At 41.4% G+C, this 16,712-nt stretch overlaps 2 protein-coding genes across 3 annotated transcripts; both read left to right on the forward strand.

Moving 5' to 3' along the window:
• The first annotated feature begins 1,746 nt into the window (after window positions 1-1,746).
• Window positions 1,747-3,512, forward strand: fam110c (family with sequence similarity 110 member C). The gene has a single exon (XM_028396696.1). The coding sequence runs from the start codon at window positions 1,848-1,850 to the stop codon at window positions 3,069-3,071; it is 1,224 nt and encodes a 407-aa protein (XP_028252497.1). The 5' UTR covers window positions 1,747-1,847; the 3' UTR covers window positions 3,072-3,512.
• Window positions 3,513-7,785: 4,273 nt separating this feature from the next.
• Window positions 7,786-16,602, forward strand: fbxo25 (F-box protein 25). Of its 2 annotated transcripts, XM_028396698.1 has the most exons (11): window positions 7,786-7,904; window positions 8,614-8,787; window positions 12,507-12,610; window positions 13,104-13,153; window positions 13,241-13,333; window positions 13,424-13,517; window positions 13,954-14,138; window positions 14,374-14,556; window positions 14,839-14,982; window positions 15,378-15,404; window positions 15,792-16,602. In XM_028396698.1, exons 2-11 carry the CDS (start codon window positions 8,663-8,665, stop codon window positions 15,879-15,881), a joined length of 1,095 nt encoding a protein of 364 aa, XP_028252499.1. In that variant the 5' UTR covers window positions 7,786-7,904; window positions 8,614-8,662; the 3' UTR covers window positions 15,882-16,602. The 2 variants fall into 2 exon arrangements, with proteins under 2 accessions (XP_028252499.1, XP_028252500.1); XM_028396699.1 differs by lacking the exon at window positions 15,378-15,404 and having other exon boundaries at window positions 15,792-16,601.
• Window positions 16,603-16,712: the final 110 nt, after the last annotated feature.

Consider the following 16,712-nt stretch of genomic DNA (forward strand, 5'->3'; position numbering starts at 1 on the left):
AGCAGCATGGGAGGTTGTATTCTAATGACTTCCACACTATCCATTCCTGTGCTGCCCTCTGCCTTTTTGAACAAGTAAACCTGGCGATCTGGATTCTCTCAGGATCACTTTAAAGACACATGCTTTATATTCTGTCTCCATGAATCTTTCCAATTACATGTGGAAGGAGAAAACAGGGAGTCAGTTGTTACCGTCCTAATTTTTGCAATGTGATTTTTTTAAGGTTTTGTCTTTAATTTTCATCCATTGCACGTAAACCTTGATCTTTCAGCTGCTACAAGCCAAAAGAGTTTCAACACATTTATTAAGTGATGGTGTGCATGTTATTTGATGAAAACAAACAGTACTTTCTCATGGTGATGAAGTGTGTGACCTAGAAAGAACAGAAATCTTTTTCTATTTAAACTTCATCCACATCCGTTAATTTGATCCAGTAGTTGTTGGACCATCATATAACTCATGGCAGTCATCACTCGTGTAAAGAGCACTCGCCTCACCTCGTCAGCTTCTCATGCTGAATCTTCTTGACTTTCTCCCGTAGGTCCCTGAGCACTAAGTGTTCCACAATTTTGAGTATCAAACTGTAACCGATTGTGTTTTAATGCCTAACTCAACTGCCAGTGGAAAAGCGATGTTTGTAATGAAGCACTTCACAGCACACTAAAGTGATTTCAGTCCTTGAAACCTCCAACCTGGAACACCTGGGTGAGAGTCTGCTGTGGATTTGTGTCATCTCTCAACCATCCTCTCTTCTAATGGCAACTTCTACAAACCTTGGCAGGACAAAATAGCAGATTTGTGTATCTGTGCATAAAAGTGTTTACCGCGCCTTTTGCCCATCAACAGCTAGCACAGAGTCTCCCATGACCCTATGGTACAGGACAAGTGTGACTATTTCACATAAGAGGATGAGACTGTTGCAATGACTGCATGGACATGGCCTTCCAGAACAGGGTCATCCTCTAGGCTCCATCTGTCAGGTTTGAATTCAGCTCTTCACTTCAGAGTATATAAATATAAATAATCTGAAAAATATTCAACTGGTAAAGCAGTTGTACAAGCGAGGGGATTTAAAAGTGGATGCAGGTAGGCAGAGAGGCAAAAAGATCATATGAGACTACAGGCAGGCGGGAGTGGCAGGTCTAATATAACACATTAAACCAAAAACCAAAACCTACTCATATCCCATTGGTTGAAGATTCTCACAGGCTACCTTTCTTTCCTTTTTCTTTCTGCTGTGCTGGGAAACTCCTGTGTAAACAGCTGAAAGCAGCATGGAGGCCAGTGCCTATGTTACAGCAGTTGTTTTTTATGTATACTCACTGAAAATTGAAAAATGAATCAAACAACGTTCAAACAGAAACCAGTGTCAAAGCATTCTGTGTCCACCTGGGCACTGTGTGCACATCACTGCAGCTGTACCTCTACGCATTCTTACACTTCACAGTGTGTTAAAACATTAAAAAAAAAACAATTACTATAAACTACCTGCCTGTAGCAATCTCAGAGTGACACACACACACAAATTTAGGGATGAATGGACAGAGGTGGAGGCGCATTTATTGTGAAACATTTCCACCTAAGGGAACCAAGCCTATGTGATGAGTTATTCTTGCTGGTAAATAACTTCCACAATGATTAGGTACCTGGTAACACCAGTACCCAAATTTCCAAGTATTAGATAATATGAGATGTCTTGTATTGAGCAACAATTGTAAGACCCACATTTCCACCGAGAAAAGCAGGGGAAATGTGCAGCAGTGTCAGCTTTCACTGTTCTCACTAGTGATTGTATCAGGTGTACTTTGAACAGGGCTTGTGTTTGGTTAAAACTCACCTTGTGCTGAATGGGTGGGGTAATGCGTGCAGTGTTTGAACAGACAAGGCGAAATCTCCTTGTCATACGTGCTCAGGCAAAGAACAGACTTGAATGGAATTTTTCCTCTAAGTCTGTGGACTCTGCAGGACTATCCACGCTTTTGGAATATAACGGATTTGGATGTTGTTTAATAACCACAATGGAGACAAGTGATACCATAAAAATCCTGGGGAAGGGTCCCGAATACCTTCGAAAGCAAATGGAACTGGAGAGTGAAGCAAAAGGACGCATGAGTGCTGTGGAGAGGCTCGCATTAAGCAAACCCAAATACGTCAAGAGCCAACAGGTTGTCAACAGCACACAGGAACCAGTGATTAGCATCGGGTCTGCTTCTGTCAGCAGCACTGGGTCTTCTAACCGGAGCTCGAACCGCAGTGGGAATCTCCTTTTGGGGGGGAACCCCACAGAGCATGTGGCTGCTGCACATGGCTGCTCCTCACCAGGGGAGGTACGTCGCTCCAGCTCTAAAAAACGACCAGACTCTCTTCTTCTTTACAGACAGAAATGTGAGTTACTGAGCAGGACCACACATGATCGGCAACACCGCATATCCCGTAAGTTACTGCTCAGCTCTGTGAATAAAAACGCTTCATTACCTGAGGCCACGAATAAGGAGTTTCAGTCTGAGGGGAACAAGGAAAGAATCACCACACCTGAGGGAACAGCAAAGGAATGCAGCATACATGTAGTTACCTCTCAGTCTAAGAAGAGGAACGGAGTGACAGAACAATACAGCAACAGGGGCATCGATTCAGGGACAAAACTGAACGCTGGTGTTGCAAATCAATCCTCTGGTCTCCTTACAGTCCCAGAGTCTGAACGGAGGTCTGGCAAAGGGGTCAGCCGTTCTCACTCTGACATCAGCTCCAGGTACTCCAAAAACTTTGCAGACTTTGATGCTTTTTTCAAGTACTGTGGGCTTGACGGTGAGGTCATCGAGTCTTTGGGAAGGGGGAACTTCTCGGCGCACTCAGATGAAATCGCAATGAACATCCGGAGCGTCAGCATTTCCACATCAGATGATGGCTTCTCAAGAAACAGTGATGACAGCGACGGGCTACATGAAGACGAGTTACAGGAAAAGATACGTGAGGGCACGTCAGTTATTGAACGCAACGCTCGGATCATCAAGTGGTTGTACAGCTGCAAAAATGCTACGGAGACCGGAAAAAAGCTACGTGACCTGGATTAAAACGGTTCTGCCGAGATACATTTTAAGCACGAAGCCAGAGGCTGTTTCTTTTATTTTGTGTACACCGAAAGTTTGTTCCCACAAAATACACAAATCCAGGTGCTGCTAAGAACAATTTGTGATTTGTTGTCCTTTACCCATAATGCATTGTTAATCCTAAAATAATTACTTACATACTAGTCCAGGTCCTTTTTTATATTTATAATAATAATGACCATAATAATCTTGTAATCTTTGTGAATGTAAGTGAAAAATAAGACCATTTATCATTTAGGCCATGACAATCCATAAGGAAGGATGATATGCGCTAACATTAGCTTAGCTGCTAACACAAGCTACCACCTACATAATAAAGGAGAGAGAAATACTGACTGTAAAAATACTTGTATGTATAGAGGCCTGCTGAAGCTGCTAGATTGTTGTTAGCATATTAAATGTTTACATTTGTCACGATCCTGTGTTTGCCTGTTTGGTTTGTTTCCTGTTTTACTCCGAAAGTCTGTGTATCTGTGTGTGTTTTACTTCCTCCTGTGTTTCCCGCCTCGTTGATTGCCTGCCCCGCCCTCATTGTTCTCACCTGTGTCTTGTTACCCTCTTTGTATTTGAGTCTTGTGCTCTGACTTTGTCTGTCCCGTCTGTCCCTGTGCCTGTCCCTGTGTTTGTCCTGTCTGTCCCTGTGCATGTCCCTGTCCCTGTCTGTCCCTGTGTTTGTCCCTTTGTCTGTCCGTGTTTGTCCCTGTGTCTGTCCCTCTCTGTCCCTGTGCCTTTTTAGTTTGTCTGCGTTTGGGTCCGCATTAACTGAATGTGAACATAACAACAATGTCTTTAAGCACCAAATAAGCGGCACTGAAGTGCAGTTAACTACACTCAACAAAAATATAAACGCAACACTTTTGTTTTTGCTCCCATGTTTCATGAGATGGACTTGAAGATCTAAACTTCATTCCAGATACACAATATTACCATTCCGCTCAAACATTGTTCACAAATCTGTCTAAATGTGTGATAGTGAGCACTTCTGCTTTGCTGAGATAATCCATCCCACCTCACAGGTGTGCCACATCAAGATGCTGATCTGACATCATGATTAGTGCACAGGTGTACCTCAAACTGCCCACAATAAAAGGCCACCCTGAAATGTGCAGTTTTGTCTCACAGCAAAATGCCACAGATGCCACAAGCATTGAGGGAGCGTGCAATTGGCATGCTGACAGCAGGAATGTCAACCAGATCTGTTGCTCGTGCATTGAATGTTCATTTCTCCACCATAAGCCGTCTCCAAAGGCGTTTCAGAGAATATGGCAGTACATCCAACCGGCCTCACAACCGCAGACCAGCCCAGGACCTCCACATCCAGCAGGTTCACCTCCGAGATCGTCTGAGACCAGCCACTCAGACAGCTGCTGAAACAATTGGTTTGCATAACCAAACAATTTCTGCACAAACTGTCAGAAACCGTCTCAGGGAAGCTCAACTGCATGCTCGTCGTCCTCATCGGGGTCTTAACCTGACTCCAGATCGTCGCCGTAACAGACTTGAGTGGGCAAATGCTCACATTCGATGGCGTCTAGCACGTTGGAGAGGTGTTCTCTTCACGGATGAATCTCGGTTTACATTGTTCAGGGCAGATGGCAGACAGCGTGTGTGGCGTCGTGTGGGTGAGCGCTTTGCTGATGTCAATGTTGTGGATCGAGTGGCCCATGGTGGTGGTGGGGTCATGGTATGGGCAGGCATCTGTTATGGACGAAGAACACAGGTGCATTTTATTGATGGCATTTTGAATGCACAGAGATACCGTGATGAGATCCTGAGGCCCATTGTTGTGCCATACATCCATGAACATCACCTCATGTTTCAGCAAGATAATGCACGGCCCCATGTTGCAAGGATCTGTACACAATTCTTGGAAGCTGAAAATGTCCCAGTTCTTGCATGGCCAGCATACTCACCGGACATGTCACCCATTGAACATGTTTGGGATGTGCTTGACCGGCGTATACGACAGCGTGCACCAGTTCCCACTAATATCCAGCAACTTCGCACAGCCATTGAAGAGGAGTGGACCAACATTCCACAGGCCACAATAGACAATCTGATAAACTCTATGCGAAGAAGATGTGTTGCACTGCATGAGGCAAATGGTGGTCACACCAGATACTGACTGGTTCTGAGTCCCCAGACCGCCAATAAAGCAGAAACAAAATGCACATTTCAGGGTGGCCTTTTATTGTGGGCAGTTTAAGGTACACCTGTGCACTAATCATGATGTCAGATCAGCATCTTGATGTGGCACACATGTGAGGTGGGATGGATTATCTCAGCAAAGCAGAAGTGCTCACTATCACACATTTAGACAGATTTGTGAACAATGTTTGAGAGGAATGGTAATATTGTGTATCTGGAATGAAGTTTAGATCTTCAAGTCCATCTCATGAAACATGGGAGCAAAAACAAAAGTGTTGCGTTTATATTTTTGTTGAGTGTATGTCAGCACCGATTTTTAATCGATAACTTATCTGGAAAACATTCATATCTCATACAATGTTACTTCTGCTATTAGTAAAAAATGGGACCAATAGCTTTCTTGATGAAAGACTTTGAGCTCACGGCCTTCTGACTTATTCCAGAGACATTCCTGTGTGTCTCATTCTGATGTCCATAAATAAAACTCCTCAACAGGACAAAAAGACCACTGTGAGCATGAAAGGACCCTTATATTTACGTTTAATTTATGTAGCCTGCCTTTTAAGTTCATAATCCAGTGAGTGCACTCCCCATTTCTCTCCAGGTGAAAGGTATACATTCCATCACCTACACACACACACACACACACAGGGGTGTTATTATATACCGCTCCTGATCCCTCTCTAACCCTCTCTGATCTTATTGTGGTTAAGGGACAGTGATAAAGCTAGAAGACAAAATTAAAAAAAAGCTTGATGGATGTGGCTATTTTCTAGACAAATAATTGTCTAGAAAGTTGTGTGTGAGAAGAATGTGCATAATAATCTGATAGGCTTATGTCCAGTGACCTGTTAAACAGTAACTGTATCTCCACTTCCCTCCCAATCTGTGTCTGCTTTGTCTCTTCACCACTTTCTCTTTTAAGCCAAGTTTCTCTGCTGACTCTTTGAAGCTCAGAGGCTGTAACAGGAGAGGGGGAAAGAGGAACGGATCGACTGCTGTCCCCTGATAAAAACGTATAATGTACCACCCGCCATGATTCTCACTCACAGATGCCAAAAACAAAAAATAATTACGTACAATAGGGCCTTCGCACCACTCGGTGCTCGGGCCCTAATTACTAGTATTTGAGACAAATACCAAATACCAAACTGCTGTAAACATACTTTTCACCTCGCCACACGTCTGACAGACTGTTAAGCACCAAGACAAGTCACATCCTGCCCTCTTTCCTTGTTTGTTACTTACTATTCAACTGACAATTACATGTTGACCATTTCAGCAGCATTTTAATATACAGTTCAACCTTCAGAGCTGTGTACATGCAGTGTCTTCATGGTTGCAGGCTGACACTTCCTTTCATTCTGGATATTTATCATTCAGTTGATATTCTGCTAGACAGCTTCATGATAGGTTGAAAAATAACTGCAATGTCCCTTTAAAACCAGTACTGTATGTAACTCACACAAATGATAACACACATTTTTTTCTCTCACCATCCAGAGTGCAAGTCATTTCTATATTTTCTTCAGAAAGTAAAACTGTATGAATATAATATGGCTTTTTAAATACAAAGTGTAGATGTGCAGCCAGAAGGCAGTAGATAGCAGTGGGACTACAGAGCAGCACGCTGCTTGATGTTACAGTGTGAAACCTAAGGGGGGCAGTATCCAACAGCGAGACTCATTTCTAAGCTTTCCACTTAACAGACAAAAGATTTTCTCATAATCCAGTCTGCTCTGTTATTTTCACTTAATCTGAGCAAGTTTTACATTCACACCTTTTCCTTTGACTTATGTTATGTTATGTTCTTACAATGACTAGTCAAGGTGAATATTACATGATGATGTCTGTTCAGACTCCACACCACATAATGAGTAGTGAAGACTTTTTAATGAATGTGGTTTGGCAGCACATCCTCACAGTGAGTAATCTTTGACCTTTAGAATATAAAATGTCTTCACTCATCATTTTAATCAGTAGACGTTTGTGGAAGTCATGGCAGTCAGTGACCCTTGACCTTTTATGAAATTTTGTCAGGGTGTTAATAATATTATTGTGTCCACAGAACTGGCAAAAAAGCACACTTTTGTTCAAAACACGCTATTAACACCAGTGTTGAGTGTTTTTAATGTACGGTATTGTGTGTTTGTATTTGCAGGCTAACCGTACGTCAGAGCAGGAAGTTGTCACAACATACACCAAACTACATAATGTGAGGCCTCTGGCTGTAGAAATAAATCATTAATTTGATAAATCTTTAAGATGTGTGATAGTAAATGTTTCTCGTCCACAGCATCACTGACTCATCTGTCCAGCGGTCCACGTCCCATCCCCCACCGCGAAATCAAAACACAAGTACATGTGCGCAGTCCTCTGTCACGTGTAGAAGAAAGCCCCAACAAAACAGAAGCGATTAAAAAAAGAAAGTGAGTGACGGCCAGCTGTGGCCAATCAGCGACGGCTATCCGGGTAGCAACAAGATAAATACAGACGTTCTGTCCAATCAGAGAGCGACAGGGGGGCGGAGACAAACTCCTGTGTCCGCACTGTATTTACTTCCGTCAATATTTCCAGCACGGCAGGCTGGAGAGAGGCGAGAAACAGAAGCAGAAGACGATACAACAAAGGAGTCGTTTGCCTTTTCAGGTTTGTTTAGCCATTTTGTAGAAACTTCCAGCAAGGTTTTAGTTATTCTAAAATTCTTACCGCACTTGCTGTCGTGATTACGTTCGTTCAGCCGACTGACAGCTTTGCCCTGTCCTTATTTTTAAACGTTAAACCATCTTGCTAACGCTGTCATTGTCCAAATGCTCAATGTAGGTAAATGCGCCACTGTTGTTGCAAGGTGTTTGATTAAAGCAGCTTGGTGCCATGTGCAATTTTGCATCGTTAAAGCCGTGACAGCTCATCATTTCATCATTTTAAAGGCTTGCAGTGGCCTTGTTTATTTGACAAGCACTGAAGTGTATCACAGGCTGCAGAGTGGAGGCAAAGAAAGCCTATAATGTAGCATCCATCTTTTAACCACTAGTGATCATTATATGTTAGATTTTGCACTGAATTTCTAGTATTGTGTTTCTAGTAAACATGTATTTGACACTATAACATCCTGGTTTTTAAAAACTCTGATACAATCATTACAAACTGTGTATTTGAACTTTGAACTGTCTCCTGGATCATATGACTGACAGATTGTAACTTGATAGGGCAGAATTTGCCATCTTGAATTTTTGATTTATTGTCTCTTGTCCAAATGGTAATCTAACTGTACCAAGACACCTACCAGTATCTTTTTAATGTGCAGCTGTTTATTTGCTTTCTGTCTAACAGCATCTTTAATTTCTAACCCCCCCAGGTGTGGCGACTCTCTCTGCTCACAGTCCTCCACCTCCCCCGCAGCTAAAATGCCTTTCTTGGGCAAGGACTGGAGGTCGCCAGGATGGAGCTGGACAAAGACAGAGCATGGCTGGAAGAGGCTTGTCTTCTTTGGGCACGAGCTGGATGACAACAGAGAGATAAGTTTAAAAGAGTAAGAGCCTCCATCCTTATTGTCTGTTTGAGTTTTAATACATTTTAGTGCTCTATAGTATGGTGACGTCTCTATATATACATATTGCTGTACAAAATGTTGCCCTCTCAGAATTATTCTACTTAAATTATAGTGCCTGTGGGTATTTTGAGTAGCCAAGAGTTGATTAGATCTTATTAACCCTTCAACCTTGTGGCTGACTAGAGTTGATGTACTGCCAAGACACTTTCCAGCCTCCACAAAACTGCCTCAAAAGTATTTTGAGCATTTTCCCTGTTATTAAAGAGAAGACGTTTGAGAGTTGACAGGAAATTAAGGGCTTAGAGGTTCATATCACATGGTCAGCATGTCAAACCTCCAGGCCACCAGCTTTTACATTTTTTACTAGTTGCTATAAATGGTATAATAGATCATAGATAGATTGATGAACCAGTGAGCAGTAGAAATGTTAAGAGGTCAAATGACTGGTCATCCATCAGGTACAGATCTGATCAGCAGACGTATAAACAGGACACCTGGGTGGCCGTACTAATTTTGCCCCTTTAGCAACACAACTACATTTTGTCAATAAATCTAGTGACAGTATTTTGCTCAGAGATTATATGTGTCTCTGTCCAAACTCTGTCTCTGGCTCATAATTTATTCAACATTGACGGGAAATATAAAGACATATCTATTGTTACTGGTCTGCATGCTGCTTTATTTACACTGCTTACATACTGTAACACCATGTGGATCTATGAACATATTCACTGCATGTATAAAAAGGCATCTATGACCTAATTGAATTTTTACAAAAAGCTTGATAACAGTGCTAAGATCATATTTGCTCACTTTCACAGAGGAAATTAGTCAGGGCCAGAGATCGTCTGTATCCCAGAATTAGAGACTGTTAATACCAGAGGGGTGTCATGGCAACAGACAGAGTACAGAGAGTCGGGTTAAGAGACTTGAGGGTTATTTCACATGACAACAAATTGTCATTGCTTTCTAAAATACACTTCTAAACTATTGTGTGGTCTGAAATAAACCCTGTGTGTATCACCAGGTTTCTGAATGCAGCTGAATATAAACAATGGCAGCAGTTAAAGCACCTGAATTTGGGATTAAATTTAAGATTCACATACTTTTTTTTACTTTTAACCAGGTCTCTGTTTGTTACAGGTAAACACTCATATGACCAAAAACACTTCCCTAACTGAGTTAGATATTTGACTTCATGCAGATCAGAGTACTCAGTGTTCCAGTTTCTGTGTGACCTAACTTGTTTTTCCTCTAACTTGATCTTCCTGCAGGTAAGCATAGCATGTCAGTGTTGGTATCCATCTGGCAGAAGTACACACCAAAAACTTCCAAGTACAAACAATAGCTGTTGTGTGCTTGTATAATACTGTCCTTCTGAAAAGCGTTTAGTGTGTTCAAACATTTTAATGACTACTGTTTTTTTTGGAGCAGCTGAACTGTTGCCTGTTCAGTCTTGCTGGTCTGAATTACATGCTGCTCGTGTGGACAGTCTGTGTTGACTCCCAGCAGGAGAGGCTGCCTTGTTATCTGCAGGAAACGTGCGCTGTTTTGACACATGCCAAGTGGCAATGAGTGGTTGTAGATGTAGAGCCACGGGGGGTGCACAGTTTCTTTATCCATCCTTTAAATTCGACTGTTCCTGCTTCAAATAATATGTGTTTTTGATACTTAGTTTTTACCACTAACAGCTCGTTCACGCCACAGTTTATTTACTAAAAATCCTCATATAAAGCTGCAGTGTGTCCTTTTAAACACAGACATGTTTTAAAGAGGTTTGACACTAGTTTAAGAGAAAAAGACGCAACACTTATGTCTTCACTTAAACAGTGACTTGGTCTAATTGTGCTGATTGGGTGTCAGCAGCAGTTGGTGACATCTCCCTTAGGTCACAGTAGCGTTGGCTTATTTTTCTTCTAACAGCCAACCTCGCAGTCTTTAGCAAAGGACACTGCATCAGACAATAACCCATGACATCATGTCATCATATTGGCTGCTCCCCAGGGCCAGTCCTCCTCTGAAAGGACAGTGACTTCATGCAGCAGAGGTGCAGACCAGCACATGTAGGTCAGCAACAGAGAAGACAATACACTGTGTACAGGGTTGGTACACAGTGTTACAGAAGTAGTTTAGATCATTTAGTGTCTCTGAATGTCTGCTTTGTTTTTCTTTTCTTGGCGTTCATGTCGGTTGTTACGTCTTTCCTCACTCACTTCAGGACTCAGTATAAATGTCCATAAATCCTCCTGAACTTTGTTGCTGCTGTGTGGTGTCTTTTATTGGCTTAATGGCGGCTGCCGCTCTGCATGCAACCTGTGTGAAGCAGCCAGGCTATTGCATTCCTCACTTGTAATTCACTGTGACAGATTGCTGGGCTCGCATGTGTGTTTGTGTGTATGCCTATGCAATTGGATAAATGGATAGAGACAAGGGATTACTGTACGGCTCATTTACACTGATCAGTGGACTTCACAGTGAGACAAGCAAAGCTGTGTCTTTACTTATGAAGAAAAATCTATTCAGTTTATCCAATTGTGAGAGGTCACATATGATGACTGGTGAATTTGATTTGATCAATATATGAAACAACAAATAAGAGTATGTATGTATATCAGTTGCAGCCACATGTATGTAAAGAAATCTGTCCTTTATCAATCTCTTTTAAAAGGATCCCTTTGCTCACAGTTGCTGTAAAGTAATCACAACAACACAGGCACAGATATGATGTTCTGTGTTGCCAGATCAGAAGTCCATCATGTGTTTATTGTCATTCTGAATAGCCACACTGGTTGTTCACCAGTCTAAAGATGTGATAAGCGTGCTGCTCGAATATTACCATATGTTTTATTTGATTTCATCAAGTAACACCTCTACTAAATATTCACCCAACAGGTAGCTACATGTTCAGTATTGCACTTTTTCTGACTACTCTGATGTATTGGACATCAGTTAGTGTTGATACCTTAGGAATAAGCACATATTAATCTGGTCTCAGCTGACTGAAATGCTCTCCTGGCTGATCATATTTCAGTCAGGTGCTAAGCTTCATCCAATAGATTATTAATGCATGGGGAGTCAATTACCAACCCAGTTCAGCCCTTTGATCTGTCAGTGAAGGTTTCTTAGAGAATATCCAGTAGCTCCAAACAGATCACAAAGATTTTTTAATGTAATTTAATATCATTAGTAGTGCTGTCTGACTGTAGAGGTACTCTGCAAAACGACACATCACTCAGCTTCTCTCACTCCCTCATTTAAAATCGCATTTATTATATTGTCTATACTCTGGGATCATCTGCATTCAATAGTTTTACATATGCATGTTATGTTTTCACATGTTCAGCATATGTCAGCTGCCAAAAAGGTCAGATCTATCTAATCAGACATATCAAAGCCACAGGTCTGCCAGAAATAACAGAGATCAGACAGAGATCTGTTTTTTCATCTCTATCTGACAGCATGTTTAGCCTAAGAACGGACTGTCACGTATCTGTGATTCAGTCTCTCAGACTCTGATGTGTCGGCCATCTGCGGTGTTTCCTTCATTAAGGCAGACAGTATGAATCATAATTTCAGATCTTGGTCAGTCTGTCATAAAGTAACATATAGAAAAGGCTCCTGCAGGTGTTTGGAGTTACTTGTATGTCAAGTACAAGTGTCATTAATACATTGCAACCTTGCTTCCTCTCTCCAAACAGGCTCTGCAGTGACAACAATGACAATCTGTTTGTTGGAGATGTGTGTGAGCTTGCCACCACAAAGAGGAAAAAGGATCTCTACAACAATAACACCAAATCCCAGTGTGAGTTTAAGCCACATACGATCACTATTTCTGTCACGGTGAAGCATTTGTGGTATGAAAAATAAAGGCTTTAAGCACAAAGGGTGCACGCTAACCCCTCTAATGTCTGGTATGTAGGCCAACAGCCTGTCATTTGTGTAAAGTGTCATTTCATTTGCTGAAGACTCACCTTCACCCAAGACCTGAGGCTTCGCTCAGCAGCTTCAGTCTGGTTTATTTGTTGATTTGTTTTTTTTCCCCACTAATTTGATCCCCATTCACAGTTTCTGCTGAGTCCCAAAAATGTTAAACATTGCATAAAATCATACACATATCAAAGCTCTAAAATGTTTTGCGAAACTAGACTATGGTTAAAACTGTAAAAAAGTATTTCTATATTTTTGTCTTTACTTCCATATATGGAGAGGAAAATGAATTAAAAACAATATATGGCAATGCAACTAATTATTATTATAAGGCTGTAACAAAAGTGATCTTTCTTTCCTCTTTTCAGTTGTTTTCAGGGATAAATGGATCTACGTGCAGAAGGGCAGCACAAAAGAAGTGAGTACTGAAGCCTTTCAATTTCTTTACTGTTGATAGAAACAACGGGTTTAAAAGGTGCATGTCTGTTTTTATGTCTTCCTACAGCGACATGGATACTGCACGCTTGGTGAAGCTCTGAACCGCCTAGACTTTTCCAGTGCCATTCAGGACATGAGAAGGTTTAACTATGTGGCCAAAGTGAGCGATGACGATCACACCTGATGTTCGATGAAAACTTTTGTTTGTATCATTTGAGCAGGGAGCTCCAAATTCTTCTGTCACCCGCAGCTTTTCCAGCTAATTGCCAGGTCTCAGCTGACTTCTTTGAGTGGAGCTGCTCAGAAAAACTATTTCAACATACTGGAGAAGATTGTACGCAAGGGTGAGGAGAACTGATGACTTGTTCAAAGCACTCACAATCATCTGTGTGCTAACAAACACGGAGCAAAGGGGACACTAGAAGCTGTAGAAGCCAAGAAGTCTGGTCAAAGTCCAAACCTGAATTCTTTGTATTGGCCAGCAGGGGGCAACTCTGGGTCAGATTGAATAGTCTATGATTACTCTTGTGAGTCTGAGTTTTCAGTCCCAGCTGCTAGTTTTAAGTATGATGTTCATGTAGAAAAATATGACCACAATTAGAATAGCATAGACAATAAAGCAGTTTATAGATAACTGCTGATTGACATGTTGGTCAAGTCACTTCAACCCTTATAATCTACAAACCACTGTCAGTCCATACATACACCTTGGAAAAAGATGCATGTTATTACATATGTACGCTACATTTGTTTTGTCTTTCTCTTTTGTTTGGACCTTAGTCTTAGAAGACCACTATAATCCACGCCTTGTCAAGGAACTTTTGCAGGACCTGAGCTCCACACTGCACAGTCTAACCATCCACGTTGGCAGGTGTGTTCTGGTGGGCAACGTTAACATCTGGCTGTGCCGGCTGGAGACTATTGTCAAATGGCAGCAGGAGCTCAACAACCTACAGATCCCCGAGGTAGACAGCTGCTGAATGGTGTTCGAATGTGCATTGGTGTTAATACTGACAGCTGTATGTGTGCGTGCCACTTTAAAATGGAAGTAGGCTGAATGTCTCTCCTACTACTACTAAGCTGATTGCTTAAAGAACATTAAATACAGCATGACAAATATTGACAAATAATCTTGGAATGTGTTTTAAATGCTCAACTATTGTTTCACATCAGTTTTTTTTATTTTTGTGTCTCCATCAGCAAATGTGCACTGGCGTGTCATTCAGTGACCTGCCACTACACATGCAGAACAAGATCCTCTATAAGTTATCTGATGCCTGTGACATCATTAACCTGGGACAGGCCACGCCAACGTTGCACGACCTCAGCGAGAACCAAATGTTGTGGAAGAAACTCTGCCATTTTCACTTCAGAGACAAACCGGTGCGAGAAACACACGTCTGATCCATCTGTGCTTTTAAAACGTTTTTTTATAGTTTATATGTGTCCAAAGTCCTGTGAGAAAATCCTCTGTTGACCACTAGAGGGCAGAGTTGCCACAGTTTACTACTTACAGTTAACAATGATCTATCTTGTTCATCTGTGTCTCACACAGTCTCACATATATCACATAAACACCAATTAAGTATTGGTGTTAACATTGATTATATCAAAATATAATCAATCTTGGTTGGTTTTAATGTCCTTTGCATTTTATGGTTGCAGTTCTGTGGGAGTTTGGTTTTAACCAAAACTGAAAACGTGGACTGGAAGCTGATGTACTTCACCCTGCAGAAGCACTACCCCATGAAGGAGCAGTACGGCGACACTTTGCACTTCTGCAAGCACTGTAGCATCCTCTTCTGGAAGGTAAACATGACATGTACAAAACTCCACACGACTAAACGGAACTGTAAGACAAGTTGTGCATAAATTTGTGATGAACTCTGGACTTAAATCATTTATATATCATTTGAAAAACGTTTGAATGTAAGTGCACAGGATGTAATGCTAATCCTTTTGTCCCAACAGTACATAGAGCTCTTGTGCTCAGACATGTAAACAAAACAGCCAGATGTCAAACCAATGACTTGTTGCCCTTTTAGTGACTCATGAGATCAATGAGTGACAACTGTTCCTGCCTAATGAATTCCCTGTTTAACCCTTATTTACACCTGACAAACTTGCTGTCTCCCCTGGCTGGGCCCCCTCTGCCTTCTCCTTGCTTGTCTCCTGTCCTCCCGTCCTGGTTGCCCTCCCTCTAGGATCGCCACCTGGCTTTGTTATTCAAGGTACTTTCTGTCCCATCATGCCTTTCTGTCTTTTTTCTGTTTGCCAGCTTGTTCCATTCACATATCTTATTTCCACATCTCGAGCTTTGTCTTGTGCTGTTTTGTGTTCTGTCAGAGGTGTTTAGTAAACCGTTACAATCTTTCCGTTGAGCTGTTATCTTTCTGTTAGTTAAACACAGATATTATGTGCATGTGAGACGTCTCAAACTGGTCAGCTGTCACAAGTATTTAGATAAGTATGTTCTCAGTATGCTAATGCACCAGCTAATCGTAAATCCGTTTTTTTAATTATGTCTAAAATCCCACATGTTCAGGTTAACCAGGTGTAAACAAGTTTTCTGATCTCACTTCTTTCTAATGTAAAATAACTGCTCTTCTCTCTTCCAGGACTTTGGCCACCCGTGCACAGCCAACGATCCAGACAGCTGCCTGATGCCCATCTCTCCACAGCACTTTATCGACCTCTTCAAGTTCTAAACCCTCCGTATTGTTCTTCATCTGGAGCAGTAGTTTACCTTCATTCCCACAGTGGGAGTGTTTACCAGACCTTGATGTCATTTACCCAAATACAAAGGGCTTCAGAAAGAAATGTGTTTTTTTTTAATGTCTTTAATTCCTTGCGCACAAATATTTCCATTGAACGTAAAAGGAAAATATGTATGTTTGTTGTTTTTTAAGATTGTTGGGGAAATATGTTCTGTTCACACGTGTTTGTCCTAATGACGGTGAAAGGCTACTCCTCAAAGAGGGAGTGAATATTATGTAAATGCAATATGAACATTTTTGAAGTGAAGTTTCAGCATGTCTATGGAAAGTAAAGTAAAATGGTAAGTAATGTGTACTGTGTGTTTAAAGGAATGGTGGACATATACAGCGTAGCGGTGGGAGAGAGAAGACGACTTGTTAATTATTAAATGGTGTTAAAGTGCTTCTGTTGTTGTTTTGTGGTGTTTTTGGCAGTAACTGCATGTCATGTTTGAGTCTCATGTTTGAAACTGTGTTGTCCTCTCCTGCACTGCTCTGTGTATATTTAGACGGTTCAACACTAAACAAACATAATGTAAAGCTTGAGTGATGATTTTCTACTTTTGTTAGAACTGTCATGTGACAGACAGCAAATGTAACTATTTATGGGGGAAAAAAAACTTTTGTATCCTTCCGACTTTTGTATTCTTCCTCTCTCTTGTCCCTTATACTCTTGATGGTACTATCATGATTTTTATGGAGCAGGAGCTAGCTATGATTAAACATTTCTAAACATCTCTGTGGTATGCATCATCATTTTCTTCATGTCACTGCTGGCGGCTG

The sequence above is a fragment of the Parambassis ranga genome, chromosome 24 (genome assembly GCF_900634625.1).
Source record: "Parambassis ranga chromosome 24, fParRan2.1, whole genome shotgun sequence".
Lineage (NCBI taxonomy): Eukaryota > Metazoa > Chordata > Actinopteri > Ambassidae > Parambassis > Parambassis ranga.